Raw genomic sequence first — 19905 nt, forward strand, 5'->3', positions numbered from 1 at the left:
TGGGGAACACATGTGTACCTGTGGCGGATTCATTTTGATATTTGGCAAAACTAATACAGTTATGTAAAGTTTAAAAATAAAATAAAATAAAAATAATAATAAATATAATAATAAAAAATAATAAATATTTTATTTATTTATTTATTATATATATAAATATTTATTATAAATAAATAATAAAAAAATAAAAAAAAAGAAATAGAGGAAAACAACAGAATGGGAAAGACTAGGGATCTCTTCAAGAAAATCAGAGATACCAAAGGAACATTTCATGCAAAGATGAGCTCGATAAAGGACAGAAATGGTATGGACCTAACAGAAGCAGAAGATATTAAGAAGAGATGGCAAGAATACACAGAAGAACTGTCCAAAAAAGATCTTCACAACCCAGATAATCACAATGGTATGATCACTGACTTAGAGCCAGACATCCTGGAATGTGAAGTCAAGTGGGCCTTAGAAAGCATCACTACGAACAAAGCTAGTGGAGGTGATGGAATTCCAGTTGAGCTATTCCAAATCCTGAAAGATGATGCTGTGAAAGTGCTACACTCAGTATGCCAGCAAATTTGGAAAACTCAGCAGTGGCCACAGGACTGGAAAAGGTCAGTTTTCATTCCAATCCCAAAGAAAGGCAATGCCAAAGAATGCTCAAACTACTACACAATTGCACTCATCTCACACGCTAGTAAAGTACTGCTCAAAATTCTCCAAGCCAGGCTTCAGCAATATGTGAACCGTGAACTTCCTGATGTTCAAGCTGGTTTTAGAAAAGGCAGAGGAACCAGAGATCAAATTGCCAACATCCGCTGGATCATGGAAAAAGCAAGAGAGTTCCAGAAAAACATCTATTTCTGCTTTATTGACTATGCCAAAGCCTTTGACTGTGTGGATCACAATAAACTGTGGCAAATTCTGAAAGAGATGGGAATACCAGACCACCTGATCTGCCTCTTGAGAAATTTGTATGCAGGTCAGGAAGCAAGAGTTAGAACTGGACATGGAACAACAGACTAGTTCCAAATAGGAAAAGGAGTTCGTCAAGGCTGTATATTGTCACCCTGTTTATTTAACTTCTATGCAGAGTACATCATGAGAAATGCTGGGCTGGAAGAAACACAAGCTGGAATCAAGATTGCCGGGAGAAATATCAATAACCTCAGATATGCAGATAACACCACCCTTATGGCAGAAAGTGAAGAGGAACTAAAAAGCCTCTTGATGAAAGTGAAAGTGGAGAGTGAAAAAGTTGGCTTAAAGCTCAACATTCAGAAAACGAAGATCATGGCATCCGGTCCCACCACTTCATGGGAAATAGATGGGGAAACAGTGTCAGACTTTATTTTTCTGGGCTCCAAAATCACTGCAGATGGTGACTGCAGCCATGAAATTAAAAGACGCTTACTCCTTGGAAGGAAAGTTATGACCAACCTAGAGAGCATATTCAAAAGCAGAGACATTACTTTGCCAACAAAGGTCCGGCTAGTCAAGGCTATGGTTTTTCCTGTGGTCATGTATGGATGTGAGAGTTGGACTGTGAAGAAGGCTGAGCGTCGAAGAATTGATGCTTTTGAACTGTGGTGTTGGAGAAAACTCTTGCGAGTCCCTTGGACTGCAAGGAGATCCAGCCAGTCCATTCTGAAGATCAGCCCTGCGATTTCTTTGGAAGGAATGATGCTAAAGCTGAACTCCAGTACTTTGGCCACCTCACGCAAAGAGTCGACTCATTGGAAAAGACTCTGATGCTGGGAGGGATTGGGGGCAGGAGGAGAAGGGGACGACAGAGGATGAGATGGCTGGATGGCATCACTGACTCGATGGACGTGAGTCTGAGTGAACTCCGGGAGTTGGTGATGGACAGGGAGGCCTGGCGTGCTGCGATTCATGGGGTCGCAAAGAGTCGGACACGAGTGAGCGACTGATCTGATCTGATCTCATCTGATTTTACTCTTTTAGAAGCTATTGTAAATGGAATTATTTCCTTACTTTAATTTTTGGAGTGTTCATTGCTAATGTACAGAAGTATAATTTCTTTAATATGTTGATCTTGTATCTTAAAGTCTTGATGAACTTATTTACAAGTTCTAATAGTTGTGTATCTGTGTTTTCCATAGGCTTTTCTATACACACAATGATGTAGTCTGTTATCTATAAATAGAGATTATTTTACTTCTTCCGTTCATCTGGATGCCCTTTCTCTTTGTTTTTCTTTCTTTCTTTTTTTCTAATTGCCCTGACTGGAACCTCGAATGCATGTTGAATAAAAGAGTGCTCATTTTTACCTTGTTCCTGATCTTAAGAGGAAAATTTTTAATGTTTAACCATTAAGTATAATGTTAGCAATGGGTTTTTCATAGATGCCCTTTATCGGTTGAAAAATTCCCTTCAATTCCTAGTTTGTTGAGTGTTTTTATCATGAAAGAGTATTGAAGTGAAGTGAAGTGGCTCAGTCGTGTCCGACCTCTTTGCGACCCCATGGACTATAGCCTACCAGGCTCCTCCATCCATGGGATTTTCCAGGCAGGAGTACTGGAGTAGGTTGACATTTCCTTCTCCAGGGTTTCTTCCCGACCCAGGAATTGAACCCAGGTCTCCCGCATTGTAGGCAGACTCTTTACCATCTGAGCCACCAGGGAAGAGTATTGCATTTTGTCAAATAATTTTCCAGCATCAATTAAAATGATCAGGTAGTTTTTGTCCTTTATTCTATTAATATGGTATTGATTTCTGTATGTTGAACCAACCTGTATTCCTGGAATAAATGCTGCTTGGTCATAGGGTATAACCTGTTGTATGTGTTGTTGGATTTGGTTAGCTGTATTTTATTGAGGATGTTTGTATCTATAGTCAAAAGGCATAGTGGGCATAGTTTCTTTTCTTGTGACTTCTTAGTCTGGATTTGGTATCAGAATAATACCTGCCTCATAGAATGAATTGAGAAGTGTTCCCTCCTATTTTCAGAAGAATTTGTGAAAAGTTCTTTAACATATGATAGAATTCATCAATGAAGTCATCTGAGCCTGGGCTTTCCTTTGCTTTTCTTTTTTATGGTCAATACTTTGATTACTAATTCAGTTTCTGTATAGATAATATCCAGATTTTCTGCTGCTTAAATCGGTTTTCGTAGTTTATGTTTTCTAGGAACTTGTCTGTTTCATCCAGGTTGTCTAATTGGTTGGAATACTACTGTTCATAGTATTTCCTTATAAATAATCCTTTTTATTTCTATCAGATCAGTAAACTTAAGGGTTCTTTTAGATGTCCTTTATCAAGTTGAAAAAGTTGCCTTCTCTTCCTAGCTTGCTGACATTTTGTATCATGGGTGGGTATTGGATTTTATCACATTTATAGTGCATTTTATCTATGGAGATAAAATGATTTTTCTTAATTTTTTTTCTGTCTTAGTATAGGAAATTACACCGATTGGTTTTCTTTTATTAACTATCCCACTTCTGGAATTAACTTTGCTTATTCATGATGTGCTATTATTTTTATTTTTTATTTTATCCCATATGGCTTGTGGGATATTAGTTCCCAAACCAGGGATTGAACCCAGGGCACAGCAGTGAAAGTTCTGAGTCCTAACTTCTGGACCACCAGGGAACTTCCATGATGTGTTATTATTTTTATATATTGCTATATTTAATTTGCTAATATTTTGTTAAGCATTTTGTGTATATGTTGAGGGATATTGGTCAGTAGTTTCTTTTCTTTTAAAAAAAAAAAATTTATTTATGTACTTATTTGGTAGCTCCTGGTCTTAGTTGAGGCAAACAGGACCTTCCAGCAGGATTTTGTAGTTGAGGCATGCAAACTCTTAGTTGCCACAAGTAGAATCTAGTTCGTTGACCAGAGATTGAATCTGGGGTCCCCCTGCACTGGGCGTGTGGAGTCTTAGCCACTGGACCACCAGGGAAGTCCCTGTACTTTCTTTTCTTATAAATTTTTCTTTAGTTTTGGATTGAGGTAATGACTGCCTTGTAAAATGAATTGGGAAATGATCTTTCCTCTTCTGATTTTTGGGAGAATTTGTTTGGAATCTGTATTATTCCTTCCTTAAATATTTGGTCAAACTTTGCAGTCAACTCATGCGGGACTTTTCTTTATGGAAAATTATGTGAGCTATGATCTGAATTTCTTAATAATTACAGAACTTGAGATATTTAGGTTACCTATTTCTTCTGAAGTGAACTTAGATACTTTATATTTTTAGGTTTTTTTTTTTTTGCCTCTCTTAAATGGTTGAATTTATTGGCAGAAAGTTGTTCATAATCATTTTTAAAATATTTATTTGTTTGGCTGCATCAGGTCTTAGGTGCAGCCCGTAGGCTCTTTAGTTGTGTGCAGTCTCCAGAGTGCTAGAGCTCAGTAGTTACAGCGTGCGGGGCTTCTCTAGGTGCAGTGCTTGGGCTTAGTTACCCCATCGCATGTGGGATCTTATTTCTCCGACCAGGGGTCAAACCTGTGTCCCCTGCATTAGAAGGTGGATTCTTAAGAACTGGACCACCAGGGAAGTCCCCATAATCATGTCCCCATTAATCCCTTTAATATGTGTAGCATCTGTAGTGATGTCTCCCTCTTTTATTCCTACTACTAATAATTTGCATTCCTCTCTTTTCTTTTTTTAATCTTTCTTATTAGAGGGTTATCAATTTTACTAATTTCTACCAAGAATTAGCTTTTAGTTTGATTTCTATTGTGTTTATCCATTTTCTGTTTCACTCATTTCTGCTTTTATCTGTATTATTTCCTTCTGTTTATCTTAGTCTCAACTTACTCTTTAAACTTAGTCTTTAGATCTCTTAGTGTTGAAGCTTTGTGACACTGATTTTAAACCTTTATTCTTTTCTAATAAAACTTTTAATGTTATAAATAACGTTCATTTAGATGTATCCACAAATTTTGAAACCTGAGGTTTGCATGTTTTAGTATTCAGTTCAAAGCATTTTCTGACCTCCCTAATATTTCTTTGGCCTCTGAGTTACTTACAAGTGTGATGTTTAATATTCAAATAGTTGAAATATTTCCAAATATCTTTTTGTTATTGATTTCCAGTTTAATTCAGTTATGATCAGAGACTATACTTTATATGGTTTCAGTATTTTTCTGTTCTGCCTTCTTTTTCTGGGAATCCGACTGTGTGTACATTGGGCTGCTTGATGCTGCCGCTGTCTGTTCAATTGTATTCAGTCTGTTTCTTTTCTCCTGAGAGTAACAATCACTGAGAGAAGACAGCTTGAGATTTCCAGTCGTAGGTTTGGTTTGCTGTTTCTTTTCCAGTTTTCTCAGCTTTTGCTTCATGTAAGTTTGATGCTCTGTACTTGCACACAGCACAGGATCATTATGTGTTCTTGGTGATTTGACTTCTTTACCATTATGCAGGGCCTCTCGTTTCCCCTGGTCATATTTCTGTTCTGAGGTCTGTTTTCTCTGTAATACTACCACATGCATGTCCTACCTTCTCTTCATTACTATTTGTGGAGTATGCCTTTATTTAACCTTTTACTTTCAACGTATTCATGTCTTTATATTTAAATAGATTTCTTATAGATAGCATAGAGTGGATTCTTGGGGGTTTTTTTAGTATGACATTCTCTAACTTTTATTTGGAATGTGGAGATCATATCATTTACATTTAATATGATTTCAGTATTACTGGGTTTAAATCTACCATTTTCCTATTTGTTTACTGTTTAATTTGTTCTTTCTTCCTTTTTCTCTTAATTTTTTTGCCTTATTTTGAAATGAGAATTTTTTATTATTCCATTTTTATCTCTACCATGGATTTATTAACAGTAATTCTTTGGGTGTTTTTAATGATTTATTTCAGTTTTACACTATACATTTCTAACTTATTAAATCTACCCTCTTTCCTTTTTCCCTTTGGTAACCATAAGTTTGTTTTATATGTTGTGGGTCTATTTCTGTTTTGTATATAAGTTTATTTGTATCCTTTTTTTGTTTGTTTTTTTAGATTCCACATGTAAGTGACATCATATGGTATTTGTCATTGTCTGGCTTACTTCACTTAGTATGATCATCTCTTAAGGCCTTCCATGTTGCTGCAAACGGCATTATTTCATTTTTTAAATATTTATTTATTTGGCTGTACAGGGTCTAAGTTGCATGTGGGATCCAGTTCCCCGAGCAAGGATTGAACTTGGGCTCCCTCCATCAGGAGCATGGAGTCTTAGCCATCGGACCACACCACAGGAAGTCCCTCATTCTTTTTTATAGCTGAGTAATATCCCAATAAATATAATTTATAGCAATTGCATTATGATATCTTCTTTATCCATTCATCTAGGGCAGCCCTTAGAATTTTAGATTGAAATTCTCCTTTAACTTTGTTCTGTTGCCTGCTGGGTCTGTTATTCTTATTTTTGTTCACCTGTACTTAATTTTTCCTCTTCTCTGGCTGTTCCTGTCATTGGTTTTCAATAATTTTATTATGATACTGTGCCTTGGTGGCGTTTTCTTTGAGTTAGTTGAGCTTTTAGAACTTGATTTTATGGTTTTCATCTAATTGGGAAAAATTCTGGCCGTTTCTTCAAATATTATTTCTGCCTCACCCCCTTTTCCTGGGACTCCAATTCATATGTGTGTTAAACTGCTTAATATTGTCCATACTCCATTTATTTATTTACAACCTTTTACCCAGTCTGGTTTTCATTGGACATTTTTTTTTGCTCTGTCTCAAACTTCACTGATTTTTTTTTAATTCTGTGGCAGCTAATTAGTTTTTATCCCATACAGTGTATTTTTCCTATAGCACTTATTTTTATATTCAGAAGTTCCACTTGAGTGTAGATTAGTTTGCTCTTTTTTACATCTCCCATTTCTCTCCTTATGATATTCATGTTTCCCTTCATATCTTGAGCATATTTATGATGTTTACAACTGCTGTTGTAAGGTTCTTATTGGCTAAATATATCATCTCTGTCCTTCCTAGGTCTGTTTCTATTGATTAGGTTTTGGTTTTTTTTTCTGGTTATAGGTCATATTTGCCTACTATTTTGAATGTCCGGTACTGATTAGATGAATGACGTTGTGAATTTCATATTGTTTGGTGCTGGTTTTTTTTATTTTTTAGAGAGTATTAAACTTGGCTCACAGTTTTTTAAGTTTGGAATCACTTTAATACATTTGAGGCTTGTTCTTAAAATGTATTAGGGCAGATCTAGGGCAGCGCTTAATCTATGGCTAATTTAGCTGCATAATAAAGGGACTGTCCAGGGCTTCTCAGGTGGCACTCATGGTAAAGCAGCAGCAGCTGATGCAGGAGGCACAAGAGACATGGGTTTACTCCCTGGGTTAGGAAGATCCCCTGGAGGAGGGCATGGCAACGCACTCCAGTATTCTTGCCTGGAAAATTCCATGGACAGAGGAGCTGACTGAAGTGACGTAGCATATACGCACGCATACAAGGGGAGTGTCCAATTTCTTGTGCATTGAGGTTGGTCTCTCCATTCTGGTTGAGGGAACCCAGGTGACTTCCCCAATGGGGTAGCCCTAGGAATTATCATCCTACTACATTTTAATGATTTTTCCCCCATTCCTGTGGAATTTGGTCATATGTATTGGGCTTCCCAGGTGGCTCAGTGATGAAGAATTCACCTGTCAAGGCAGGAGATGCAGGTTTGATCCCTGGTCAGGAAGATCCCCTAGAGAAGGAAATTGCATCCCACTCCAGTATTCTTGACGGGGAGATCCCATGGACAGAAAAGCCTGGCAGGCTACAGTCCATGGGGTCGCAAAAGAGTCAGACACAGCTTATTGTCTAAACAGAAATAGGCAGATTAGTTTCATCAAAGACTCCAGGGAACCCCCTACAATCTCCAGAGCTCTCTCTTTCTGACACTTCCTCTGCCTTAGTACTTTTCCCTGTAAATTCTAGCTGTCTCTGCCTGAGTTTCGATCTCTGTCTCTTAAAGGTGACCACTGTGCTTGTTCAATTCCCTGCCTCCAGGCAGTAAGCAGGGCAGTCAGAGAGCACACCACATTTGCTGCTTTTTCTGGGCTCACACCCCGGGTTGCCTGTTTGAAAGCAATTGTATCATGATCGGTAGTTGTTTGCAGCTGGAGAGCAGTTCCTCTGGTAGGGCATCCTTAATGGGCAGAAGTGAAAGTCCCCTCCCCATAGATTTTGATGCATAAATCTGTTAATTCTTCGACTTGTGAGTTTAAAGTGCATATCTCCAAAAATACATATGAAATTCTGATTAGGTGTGCTTTTCATTATGTTATGCATTTTCACGTTTCTCCAGGGTACACAGCCACTTTTCTAGTGGCTGCAAAATATTCCTTGAATGCCCATCCCAGAGTCTTCTAGCTGGCTGACTGTGAATATGTAGAAGTTGGAGAAGTCTCTTTTCTAGGTATGGAAATTCTGGCCTTGACCTCTAAGGTCTGGTGCCTTAAATTGAGAAGAAAGGAAGAACAATGTCTGGCAATGCTGAACAGAGGCCACTGACCCACTGATAGCCTCAGGCTGTGGATTCTACCTGTCAGATGATGTCTCAAGGAAGTACACCCACAACAACAATAGACGAGCACAGAAGAACAATATTAGAATATTGGGCAAGCAGGTCCATAGCAGAATAGTCATACTGGAAATGGCACAGCCCTGAAACTCAGGACCTAGGGTGTAGTTAACAATAGGTAAAGTATGGTGCAGTAAAAGATGGTATGGCCATTTCTGATGGCAAATATGTAACTCAGATGATTTCTACTCAGAAACAGTTCAACAAAAATGTCAAGAAGTGACCGTGCATAGAAGAGTATGGCATGTGCCCATTACTACCAGTGTATATGTACAGGTTAACAAAAATTAGGGGAATTCATGGAGGACGCACCCAGGACGGCTGGGCTGTCCGTCCCAGCTCTGCAGCTGGTTTTCTGTGTGATCCCGAGCAAATCCTTTCCTGCGTGTGCTCTTCAGTTTCACCTTCTGCATGTAACGAGGGGGCTGCAAATTGTATACTTTATGTCATACAGGGCTTTGCTTTTGTTGTGTTCATCTAATTAAGTTTCTAGTAAATACACTAAAAAGACAAAAAGACACACTTCAAAGAAGCAAGAGTGTGAGACGCTTTCTGCCTCTTGGGGTGTAATGGGCACCCCCTGCCCAGTCTCAGAACTTTGTGCTTGTGGGTGTTGGGGAGCCTCCCGTCCAGACTCAGAACACAGCGCTTCCCATTCCCCGAGTGCTTACTCCATGCTGGGCACTGTGCCCACTGCTCTTTCCCTATGTTACCTCTTATTAGTCCTTCCAGCAATTGTGGGATTATCTTCATTCTTCCAAGTGATGAAAATGATGCTTTGCTGGCATCAGATAGTTGTCTAAGGAGCCAGAATTTGAACCCAGGCCCGAGTCCCAGAGACCAGTCTCATCTTCACTTGCATGCTCTAGTTCTCTCCTTGTTAGCTGACAGGCCTCTGGCACTTCAAGGAAACACACTGTCCCCTTTGTGCCCACAGCGGACAATGAAAACAACATCGCCTCCAACCAGTCCCGATCGCCCCCTGCTGTCGTGGAGGAGAAGTGGAAGCCCCAAGCCCAGAGGAACAGCACCAACAACAGTAGGTCTTTCCCAGGCGGACGCCGGGGACTGGCGGAAGTCTGCTCCAGCCCCTCCCACTGCTTCTCTGCCCCCCTCCCCAACCCCGTACCTCCCATGGTGATGCAAGACCATGCATAACGGTTTACCAAGCACTTTCTGAGACCTGCTGCTACTGCTAAGTCACTTCAGTCGTGTCCGACTCTGTGTGACCCCATAGACAGCAGCCCACCAGGCTCCCCCGTCCCTGGGATTCTCCAGGCAAGAACACTGGAGTGGGTTGCCATTTCCTTCTCCAAGGCATGAAAGTGAGAAGTGAAAGTGAAGTCGCTCAGTCATGTCCGACTCTTAGCGACCCCATGGACTGCAGCCTACCAGGCTTCTCCATCCATGGGATTTTCCAGGAAAGAGTACTGGAGTGGGGTGCCATTGCTAGTTGATGGGAATTCCAACCTCACGGGATGGACAGAGGAGGCCTGGGGAGACCTGATCTCTTTGTGATCAGAAAACACAAATTCATGACAGAATCAGAATTAGAATCCACTCTCCACAATTTCTCTGGTCTGCTTTTTCCTGACACTGTGGCCTCAGGTATCTTATTCACTAACGCCTTCTGTATCAGAGGCTGTTTCTGTTTTGAGGAACAGGTTAGACTAGTTAGCTTCAGAGGTCAAGGTGAATGGCACATGCAGCAAATATTTGCACACATACCACTACCCTCTGTTCCCGTGCCCACGGCAGGCATTTCTAGTCAATCACAGAACTTCATGGCATGGCAGGCATTTCTAGTCAATCACAGAACTTCATTCCTGGGAGACTGTCTCATGTTAAAGACTTGCCACGACCATCCGTTTGCACACAAGATGAAATCACTTCGTAATTCCTAATACTAGATGCTTGAGTATTAGGCTGCTGCCAGACCAAGGAGCCTTGAATGCCAGGATTAATCACGCCTCTCTTTGTGTCCCCCCACCCCCCAGCCACGACCAGTGGTTTGACACCCAACAGCATGATCCCCGAGAAGGAGCGGCAGAACATCGCAGAGCGGCTGCTGCGGGTCATGTGCGCCGACCTGGGTGCTCTGAGCGTGGTGAGCGGGAAGGAGTTCCTGAAGCTGGCCCAGACGCTGGTGGACAGCGGCGCCCGCTACGGGGCCTTCTCGGTCACCGAGATCCTGGGCAACTTCAACACGCTGGCGCTGAAGCACCTGCCACGCATGTACAACCAGGTGAAGGTGAAGGTGACGTGTGCCTTGGGCAGCAACGCCTGCCTGGGCATCGGCGTGACCTGCCACTCACAGAGCGTCGGCCCCGACTCCTGCTACATCCTCACGGCATACCAGGCTGAGGGCAACCACATCAAGAGCTATGTGCTGGGCGTGAAGGGCGCGGACATTCGCGACAGCGGCGACCTGGTGCACCACTGGGTGCAGAACGTGCTGTCGGAGTTCGTGATGTCGGAGATCAGGACCGTGTACGTGACGGACTGCCGGGTGAGCGCGTCCGCCTTCTCCAAGGCCGGCATGTGCCTGCGCTGCTCAGCCTGTGCCTTGAACTCGGTGGTGCAGAGCGTGCTGAGCAAGCGGACGCTGCAGGCCCGCAGCATGCACGAGGTCATCGAGCTGCTCAACGTGTGCGAGGACCTGGCGGGCTCTACTGGCCTCGCCAAGGAGACCTTCGGCTCGCTGGAGGAGACCTCGCCGCCGCCCTGCTGGAACTCGGTCACGGACTCGCTGCTGCTGGTGCACGAGCGCTACGAGCAGATCTGCGAGTTCTACAGCCGGGCCAAGAAGATGAACCTCATCCAGAGCCTCAACAAGCACCTGCTCAGCAACCTGGCCGCCATCCTGACGCCGGTGAAGCAGGCGGTCATCGAGCTGAGCAATGAGAGCCAGCCCACCCTGCAGCTGGTGCTCCCCACCTACGTCAGGCTGGAGAAGCTGTTCACGGCCAAGGCCAACGATGCGGGCACCGTGAGCAAGCTGTGCCACCTCTTCCTGGAGGCGCTCAAGGAGAACTTCAAGGTGCACCCAGCGCACAAGGTGGCCATGATCCTGGACCCGCAGCAGAAGCTGCGGCCCGTCCCCCCCTACCAGCACGAGGAGATCATCGGCAAGGTGTGCGAGCTCATCAATGAGGTCAAGGAGTCCTGGACTGAGGAGGCCGACTTCGAGCCCGCAGCCAAGAAGCCCCGCTCCGCCCCCGGAGAAAACCCTGCCACCCAGGAGGACGACCGGCTCGGGAAGAACGAAGTGTACGATTACCTGCAGGAGCCCCTCTTCCAGGCCACCCCCGATCTCTTCCAGTACTGGTCGTGCGTGACCCAAAAGCACACGAAACTCGCCAGGCTCGCCTTCTGGCTCCTCGCGGTGCCAGCCGTGGGGGCCAGGAGCGGGTGTGTAAATATGTGTGAACAAGCACTTCTCATCAAAAGGAGGCGACTGCTCAGTCCAGAAGATATGAACAAACTCATGTTTCTGAAATCCAACATGCTTTAAGACTTCCAGATTGAAAAAAAAAAATATGAAAGAGAAAAAGAAAAGAGAACGTTCAAAGAAGAAGGAAAAAACCCCACACAACACTGTCGCAAACAAAGAAGAGGAATTTAAGTTCTAAACACTGTGGACCTCATTATAAATGCCCCCTGGAAACTTAAGTGCTTTTTTTCAGTGTGAGTGTGCATGGGTGTGCACGGGCAGCTCTGTGCTCATCTGCGTGGCTGCCGAAGCGTTGCACACACGTGCACACACATACTCCCCTGGTGCATGCATGCGTGCCCCCTTGTGGGTGCGTGTGCATTAAACTGGGTGTGTCAGGAAAGCTGAGTGTTTGGGAAAGAGGGAAGACGCTTCACTTCCTTTTCTCAGTGAGGGGGCTTTAAAAGACTCCATTTTCAGGTGTGCAGATTGTACAAACTGATGTTGTGAAATGTTCAGGCAGCTGAGATCTGAAGTGACTTGACGCTCTCTGTCCTTCACCCTGTGGTCCCCCTACTGCCCTCCACCCCTGCCCCCAGTCTTCCTGACCCTATCACACCCCACTCCTCCCCAGCTGCCCTGCCGTGGATTCTCCAAACTGCATCAGATGGACAGCTTCTGCACTGGACTTTGTTCTCGTTCACCTTCAGGGCATTGAGCTGCTGCCTTTACGATACCCCTGGGTGTCAGGGGGCAGCCGCCTTAGAAACACACCTATCTATCTCCCCAAATCAGGAAAGGAGACTTTTAAGAATATAAAGCTGACCTTTTGCTTTTTAATATAAGAGAGGAAAAAAAAAGACATTTTCAAAGAAGTATTAAGATAACTGTCTCCACTCCTTAATAATTTTTTTCCTAACATTTTAGCAGTTTTTGCCTTTTTTTTTTTTCAAATTTGATTTAGACTCTGCTAGGAGGCACTGAATGTCTATAACTTATATTTTGGAGGGTTTTTTTGTGGTTTTTTTTTTTTGATTGCCCTTTTTGTTCCTCGAGTCACACTGTAAACTAGCTCATCTCAGTGGTGTATTCAGTATCCTGAGGTTTTTATCAACCTTCCCTGTACAGTCCAGTTTTCCTGTATTTGAAAAAGCCAAGACCGTGAACTTGGCTGTGCTGTTTGGAGACCAGGAGAGGTGTTAGAGTCACAGGTCTCGCAGACGTGGGATTTGGTGGAAGCCACAGAGAAACATGTGGCTCAGGAGTGCTGACTGTGAGTGGAAGACCGCCCTCCTGGCTCGCTGCGTCTGGTTCTGCGAGTGTCTGACTTCTGTACCCAGAGTGCATTACACTACTTGCCGCGTCACTGACCCTTCCGGCTCAGCAGGGAATCCTGAGTTGATCCATGTTCGCATCCATCACACCTCAGACCCACAACCTCCTCTTCCTCCCCAGGACCCCTGAGATTCTGGGGGTTCCACTGCCCACGGCCCTGGGGGTCCCCCACATGAGCCTCAGCCCTCCTTCCAGGACGGTAGTTGAGCACGGTGCCTTGCGGGCCAAATGATGGATGTTTGAGGGTGGAATGGCATTAGGCCACATTCAACTTGATGCTGTGAAAGATGGTTTTAGGCTTTTCTTCCTCTGTGAGCGGTTTAGGTTCCACACACTTAGCCTAAATGCCAACAGGGTGACCCTTTCCCCTCTCAAGAGGTGGTTTTGTCAGGATCAGTGCTCAGCCTCCCACCCCACCTCTCAGTGAATATGTACTGGTGGTCCAGTATCCCCTCGGTGCCCACCATCGCGGGGGGCACCATTTGCAAAGGCACATTCTACCATCCTGGGGGGCTGACCAAGTCCACCATATCCCTCCTTAGTAATAAAACATTGTTCAACTGCGAGATACCTCGATTTCAAAAAGCACTGTACAACAGCCCTCCCCCGCCTCCCCGGTCCATGGCAGTAACGTTGGGGAAGTTAATTTAAAAACTCAAGGCTTAGGATCATGGACCAGAACACTGTCCCAGGTGCCAAGCCTGCTCAACTTGCCTCATGAGAACTAACCCTCCACATCTTGGACATACTGAAATGCATCCCAGAGGGTCGTTTCCACGTTCACTGCAGCAAGCCATGGTCTCAGGAACCACCATGCCGTTTCCTCTCCCGGAGAAGTTCTGGGCACTTACTCCGCAACATTTCCAAGGGGTGTCACACCATCAGAAGAGCCTCTTATCTGCACTGGACAGTCACCTCGTGTCACGTTCTATAGTATATGGGAGCATTGACAGGCTATTTGATGAGACTTTGGGAGACCTTCCAGAAGGTGGCTGCAGGCTTGCTGATGGGTGAGATGCCTACAACCAAAGGCCTCCAGCCTTGCTGCCGGGGAGACCTGGCACTCTGAGCCACACAAGAGGGTGGAAGCTGCCTGTGTTGTGTAGTTGGTGGGAGTCAAGCCTCGGAGCCCATCCTCTCTCTGCTTTTGAGCGGGGAGCTGTGCTGGTCTTGCCTCATTTTAGGGGCCACTCCGCAAATCGGCATTTCACTGTGTTGCAAAGCCATCAGGACCAAGCCCAAGTATCAGCGTCCTTCTCCTTGGAACTCGGGGATGTCTGCCCTCCAGCATGAAATTTCTAGGAAGTCTTACTAAATTCCAGGTATCTAGTTAAACGTGTCACCTCCTGTTCTGTCCCTCCTTTCCACCTCGGTTCGATCCTTAGGGCTTGGCTTACTCTGCAGAGATGACGTGAGTGACACTCGGTTTCTGAAGGCTGTCTCCTGGGACTGCCTCATCCAGATAACGGGCATAAGGTCGCAGGTAGTCATTTCTCTCTTCCAGTCTTTCGTCCTTCAGACACTCTTGTTGCCAATAGGAAGGGCTGTACCAAGGTGCCCCGCCTCTGTCTGCTTTCTCATGCAGGCAGCTCGCCTACTGCAGATCCCCTTGCAGTGAACAGCTTAATAAAACCCAAAGATCTCACAGGCCTAGCCACTGGCCCCTTGTCTCCAGCAATATCCACCCTATCCAAATTCTAGCTCAGCCAAAGGATTGAGGTCGGCTCTTCCAGCTCATCTCCTGGTACCTGCCCTGACATGGACCTTCAGAAAGTTTCTGTCTTCTGCCTCCCCGTTCTGTGGCCACTGACCACTATGGGACTCTACAGCTCAAGGCGGTCAATTGCCTGCTGACTTGGACACAGTTTGCCAGAAGTGTGTGATTCCCAGGACATAAGGGGTCTTGCTGCTGACATGCGTGGACCCCAGCAAAGAGGCGAAGAAAACACACGTCCACTCTGCAGGGTTTTCCTGCCTCCTCTGAGGTCAGTCAGCTTCGCCACCATAGCCCAAGCCAAGGACCATAGCCTTATGGGTAGTGCCACAGATGTGGAGTAACCGCGGGGTCTCTGCTCCACTAAGAGCAGGCGTGCCATCCCAGTTGTCATGAATGGATGCCTGGACTTGGGCCAACATGGTTCTTCTTCCCTCTGCCCAGGTCCACCAGCCAGGCCTCGCTCCAGATGGTAGCTAGAGACCAGGAAACAGAGGGGCCATCAGATGAAGCTCCTTATGGCTACTCTTCATTTCAGGGTTCACGGCATAGAAAACCACCTACTGTGCCTGTGAGCGAGGACACTGCCATCACCCTGCCTGGCAGCTTCATGGTTGGCATCCAGGCTTTGGCTCTTGGCTGGGAAAAGGGTGCTGTGGTTTCCTGGTGAGGAGAGAGCAGTCCAGTGATGCAGGTGAGAAGTTCTGTGTCTCCCGATTTCTGGGAAGGACTCTCTCGGACATCAGCTCTGTAGGCTGGTGAGCCTCCTGTCCTTCAGCTTGCTCCTTTCTCTCCTGCACTGTCAAGAAACACCAGAGAAAAACTCTGCAAGGCATGTTTTCCACCGTGAAGCTGACCCTCTGCCCTTAGGGGTCACCCAGGCTCGTGCTTTAACTTGGACTAAACTCTTTGGAAAGTGGAAGCCCGAAGAGCTGTTGGGGATGCCGCAGGCACTCTGGGAGGCCACAGCTTCACGGGGAAGGTTTGGAACGAACCTGGGATGCCGACGGAGAAGGGAGGTCCCGTGAGGAATGACCCAGAAGGGGATAGTACTGGGATGTTGCCATGACGACGGGTGTGCTGGCAAAGATGGAGTGAGGAGCATCCAGGGCACAGCTGGAAGTCTCCTCCTGCCCGTGTGGAGTTGGGGCAAGTTCATAGCTCTGCCCTTGCTGGGGAACAGCAGCAGCACCTCTGTGCCTGGGATGTACCTAGAGGAGGGCTTCTAGAAAGGCTGCTGGCTTAGATGAAACCAAGAGGCTAAGGAAGGCTCAGGCTGTCCCCTGGAGACAGTAGGTGGGCAGGGGGGCTCCTGTCTAGGCCCCACCGGCCCCGCCTCTGCCCACTCGTCACTGTGGCTAATGTTTGCTAGGCCAGTTATGGTGAACCAATGAGACAGTGTTTTCCCTCTTGCGTTTCCCCTCCCACTTCTCCCTTCTCTGGGTTTTTGGGAGGATCTTGTTGTAGTTGTTGTTTTCCTTCCTCTCTTGTTTGGGTTTGAGGATCGTAGTCCGTGGAGCCCCATCGTTCTCTAGAGGGGCCCTGTGGTTCTGTGCAGAGGCACCTGCTCCCGCTTTGCTGACGGTGAAGGGCATCGGGTTGCTATTTGTGTATTCACAGCCCCACCGCTGCCACCACCATGGGCGTTGCTTTAAAGATTCGACTCCGGTACCGAGAAGGATGTGCTAGGTCTGCAGTTGGGTGTCAGCATCAGGACCCACCAAGGCCTCCCCACCCACATGTCCCACCAGGCACCTTCGACTCTTCGAACCAAAGTTCCTTTTAGGGGCGCAGCCCAGCCTTGTCCGCAACCTCAGGGGCCTGGGATCCCTGTGGCTCTTCCTGAAGTCCAGGTTGGCAGAGACCATGGAGTCTGAGGCCAACCAGAAGGGGGGCTCTTCCCACAACCCAGGTGCCAGCCGGTCCCCGCCTAGGACCCTTCCCTCCCACCCAAACGGGGTCCCAGATGGGGTAGCCGGGTTCCAAAGCAGTGAGCGAGCTCGTGGACTGGCACAGGGCTGGAACTCGCCAGCCAGGAGACAGAGGGCCCCGCGGGGCTGCAAGCTCCCAGACCCACTGGACAGCGTGTCCAGGGCCATTCAGATTCTAAGCATCAGGAGGTCATTTTGTACAACCACCTGAAGCAGAGATATTTTTTAAAGAGCATAAATTATTTTCAGTTGTTCTCTGATGACCCTACCTTTTTTCCCCCCCATAACTTCATGTTGGTGATTCTTTCACATCAGGTAAATCTTATGAAAGCCTTGGTGCCCCCTCCCTCCCAGGCCCCACTCAGTAACCACGTGTGTGCACCCCCATCCTTTCTCAGTAGTTAAAGACGTTCTAGGCAATACCATGGGCACATCTGACTGTGTCTCTCTCTTCGAGTGCAAGAAACTCAAGTCATCTTAAAAAAATACAAAAAAAAAAAATTTACAAAAAAAAGAAACACACAAAAAAATATCTTTTTTAGGCCAGAGTTTTCTACAGGTATTAATGAATATTTTTCTTAATCCTTATAAGTTTTATGTGTTTAATATTTCTTAATACCGGTAGCATTAATTTATACTTTTGTAGCAACACAATATTTTTATAAACAGCCAGTGCTTGGCTCAAGTCTCCACAAGGGGTTTGTGCAGGGTTTTCTTGGGACCCTGTGTACCATGTACTGTATTTAAAAAAAAAAAAAAAGTTACCTAGTATCACCCTTGCTGTGTTAATTAACAAAAGACGTTGTTTGCGGTCTCCTGTGTCGTTGATGTGGATCCAACAGCTCTGCAAGGAGTCACGTTGCATGGGGGTTGAGTTGATGGTTCTTGTGATTTGTAAACCCCCGAGACCAAACTTGAGGGTTTATTTAGGGTTTTCTGTTTGTCCTTTGGGTTTTCGGTTTCATTTTGGTTTGGGTACCGTTTCTCCATTTATAGCCAAATCAGTTTTGTGGTGTTTAAAACTTTTACTGATGTCAAATGGAGGAAAGGAACAGAAAAAAAAAAAAAATTTTTTTACAAAGTAATAAAATTTAAAACTGAGCTGTTTAAATGTTGCTGTTTTTACCTGTCTGTTCTTGTCCAAAAGTGGGACATTCCCAGGGTTAAGAGGAAGGGTCCACTTGGTTCCTTAAATCGCCAAAAGCCCCAGCCCAGAATTCAACACCCCCTACCCTCCTCCCCTGAATTCTTGCAACATTATTTCCCGGTTGGTTGATGCCAAGGCAAAAAGACATCCTTTTAATGGTTAGAGAGAATCAGTTGCTTAAATAAATGATTTCATGTCAGTGTTGTATTTATGGTTTTACAATAAAACGACCTTTAGGAAGATGGCAGTGCGTGGCGTTATTTCTTGGGCTTGGGGTTGGGCCGTGTCATCCAGGCAGGAGCAGGGCACTGGAGAGTTGTGATGGAGAGTAGAGATGGACAGAGGCAGACGTCGCCTGGGGGTGACGGAGCTGGAGTCCATCCTGAGGGGACATCGGATGAGGTCAGGGTGACCCTGGACACCAGAGCCGGGTCAGTGATAGCTGACAAATGAGGCCCAAGAGCACGTGGCCCCCGGGGCCTTGCTCTTGAGCGCTGGCCCGGAGGAGGAAGGGTGGCCCAGGCCCCAAGGAGCATACCAGGTTTGCCTGGACTGACGTCATTTATGTGATGTCGTGGGTTGTGTGTACCATCCGTTTTCTGAGGAAGGGTGCCCGTGGCTTTTGCCAAATTCCAGATGGCATCTGTGACTCTGAAGAATCAATGGGAGCTGTCAGAGACACATTCAAACCCTGTGTCTGGACACAACTGTCTCCAATGCGGTCCAGAGTGGAAAGCCTGCCTGGGTAGGGAAGGCACTCTCCACCCCAGGAGAGGTGCAGACAGAGCCCAGACACTACACTGCGGGCCTGCCAGGCAGCCAGGCCAGCTCCCTTAGGTGCCCTCCTCTCTCTACTTCTGAAGCTCTGAGCAGCGTCCCGATGCGGCGGCCCACCCAGGCTCCCCAGTGGCTTTCTTGCAGCGCCCCCTTTCCTAAACCTCCCTCCCCATTCGCTGACTGCTGAAACGCTGCCATGCTCTGAGCCAGCTCTCCACTCCTCCAGGACAGGTGACTGTCCTCCCTCACCTGCCCGGAGTTAGCGCAGCCGTCTCCTAGGTGAAGCGCACGCCCACGTTCCCCTTGACCTATAGTCGCTTGCACACCTTGAGCTCCTTCGCCCCCTGGCACTGGCCTCCCGGATCATGTGTGTGGAGTTCGAAGCGTCTGCGGAAGGGTGTCTGTCGAAGTGTCTGCGGAAGGGTGTCTGGCCCTGCCAAATTGCCCAGGGTGGCCATCACTCTAGCCAGGTTAAGAATCAGAGTCCTCCACGAGGGCCCATCCAGGGTGGACTCGCCCCAAGCCTCACGCCGCAGACAGGCTCATCGACGCTCAGCTTGGACAGTCGGACTGAAGGCAAGTCTGAGACAGTAGCGCCGCCAGAAGGCAGCTGTGGCCTGAGCCGGGAGCAGGGAAGGAGGGGTGACCGCTTCTCCTGAAGCAGACCTGCTGTTGCCAGAACAGCCAGCGCCTTGGGCTTCATCCCCGTCCTTAACCCGATACAGTCAGTGAAAGTAAAAGTGAAAGTCGCTCAGTCATGTCCGGCTCTGGGACCCCGTGGACTATACAGTCCATGGAATTCTCCAGGCCAGAATACTGCAGTGGGTAGTTTTTCCCTTCTCCAGTGGATCTTCCCAACCCAGGAATCGAACCGGGGCCTGCTGCATTGCAGGCGGATTTCTCTACCAACAGCTGTCAGAGCAGTCCCCAAAAGGGGTGCACTGCTGGGTGAGCTGAACAACTTCCCATCAACCAAATCGCAGGGGTCACAGCATGATGGGCTGTGAGTCTCAGCCAGCCTCCCA

General features: G+C 46.4%; 1 protein-coding gene across 29 annotated transcripts in view; it reads left to right on the forward strand.

The window, feature by feature from the left end:
- ZNF618 (zinc finger protein 618) overlaps positions 1-18345 on the forward strand; it is a 204755-nt gene extending 186410 nt beyond the window's left edge. For all 29 annotated transcript variants that reach the window (XM_055579422.1, XM_055579441.1, XM_055579413.1 and 26 more), the window contains 2 exons: positions 9481-9582; positions 10541-18345. In XM_055579422.1, the coding sequence (XP_055435397.1) occupies positions 9481-9582; positions 10541-12057 (1619 nt within the window). In that variant the 3' untranslated portion in view covers positions 12058-18345. The remainder of the gene's footprint in view (positions 1-9480; positions 9583-10540) is intronic.
- The last annotated feature ends 1560 nt before the right edge of the window (positions 18346-19905 follow it).

Source organism: Bubalus kerabau, chromosome 4, assembly GCF_029407905.1.
Source record: "Bubalus kerabau isolate K-KA32 ecotype Philippines breed swamp buffalo chromosome 4, PCC_UOA_SB_1v2, whole genome shotgun sequence".
NCBI classification, from domain to species: Eukaryota; Metazoa; Chordata; class Mammalia; order Artiodactyla; family Bovidae; genus Bubalus; species Bubalus kerabau.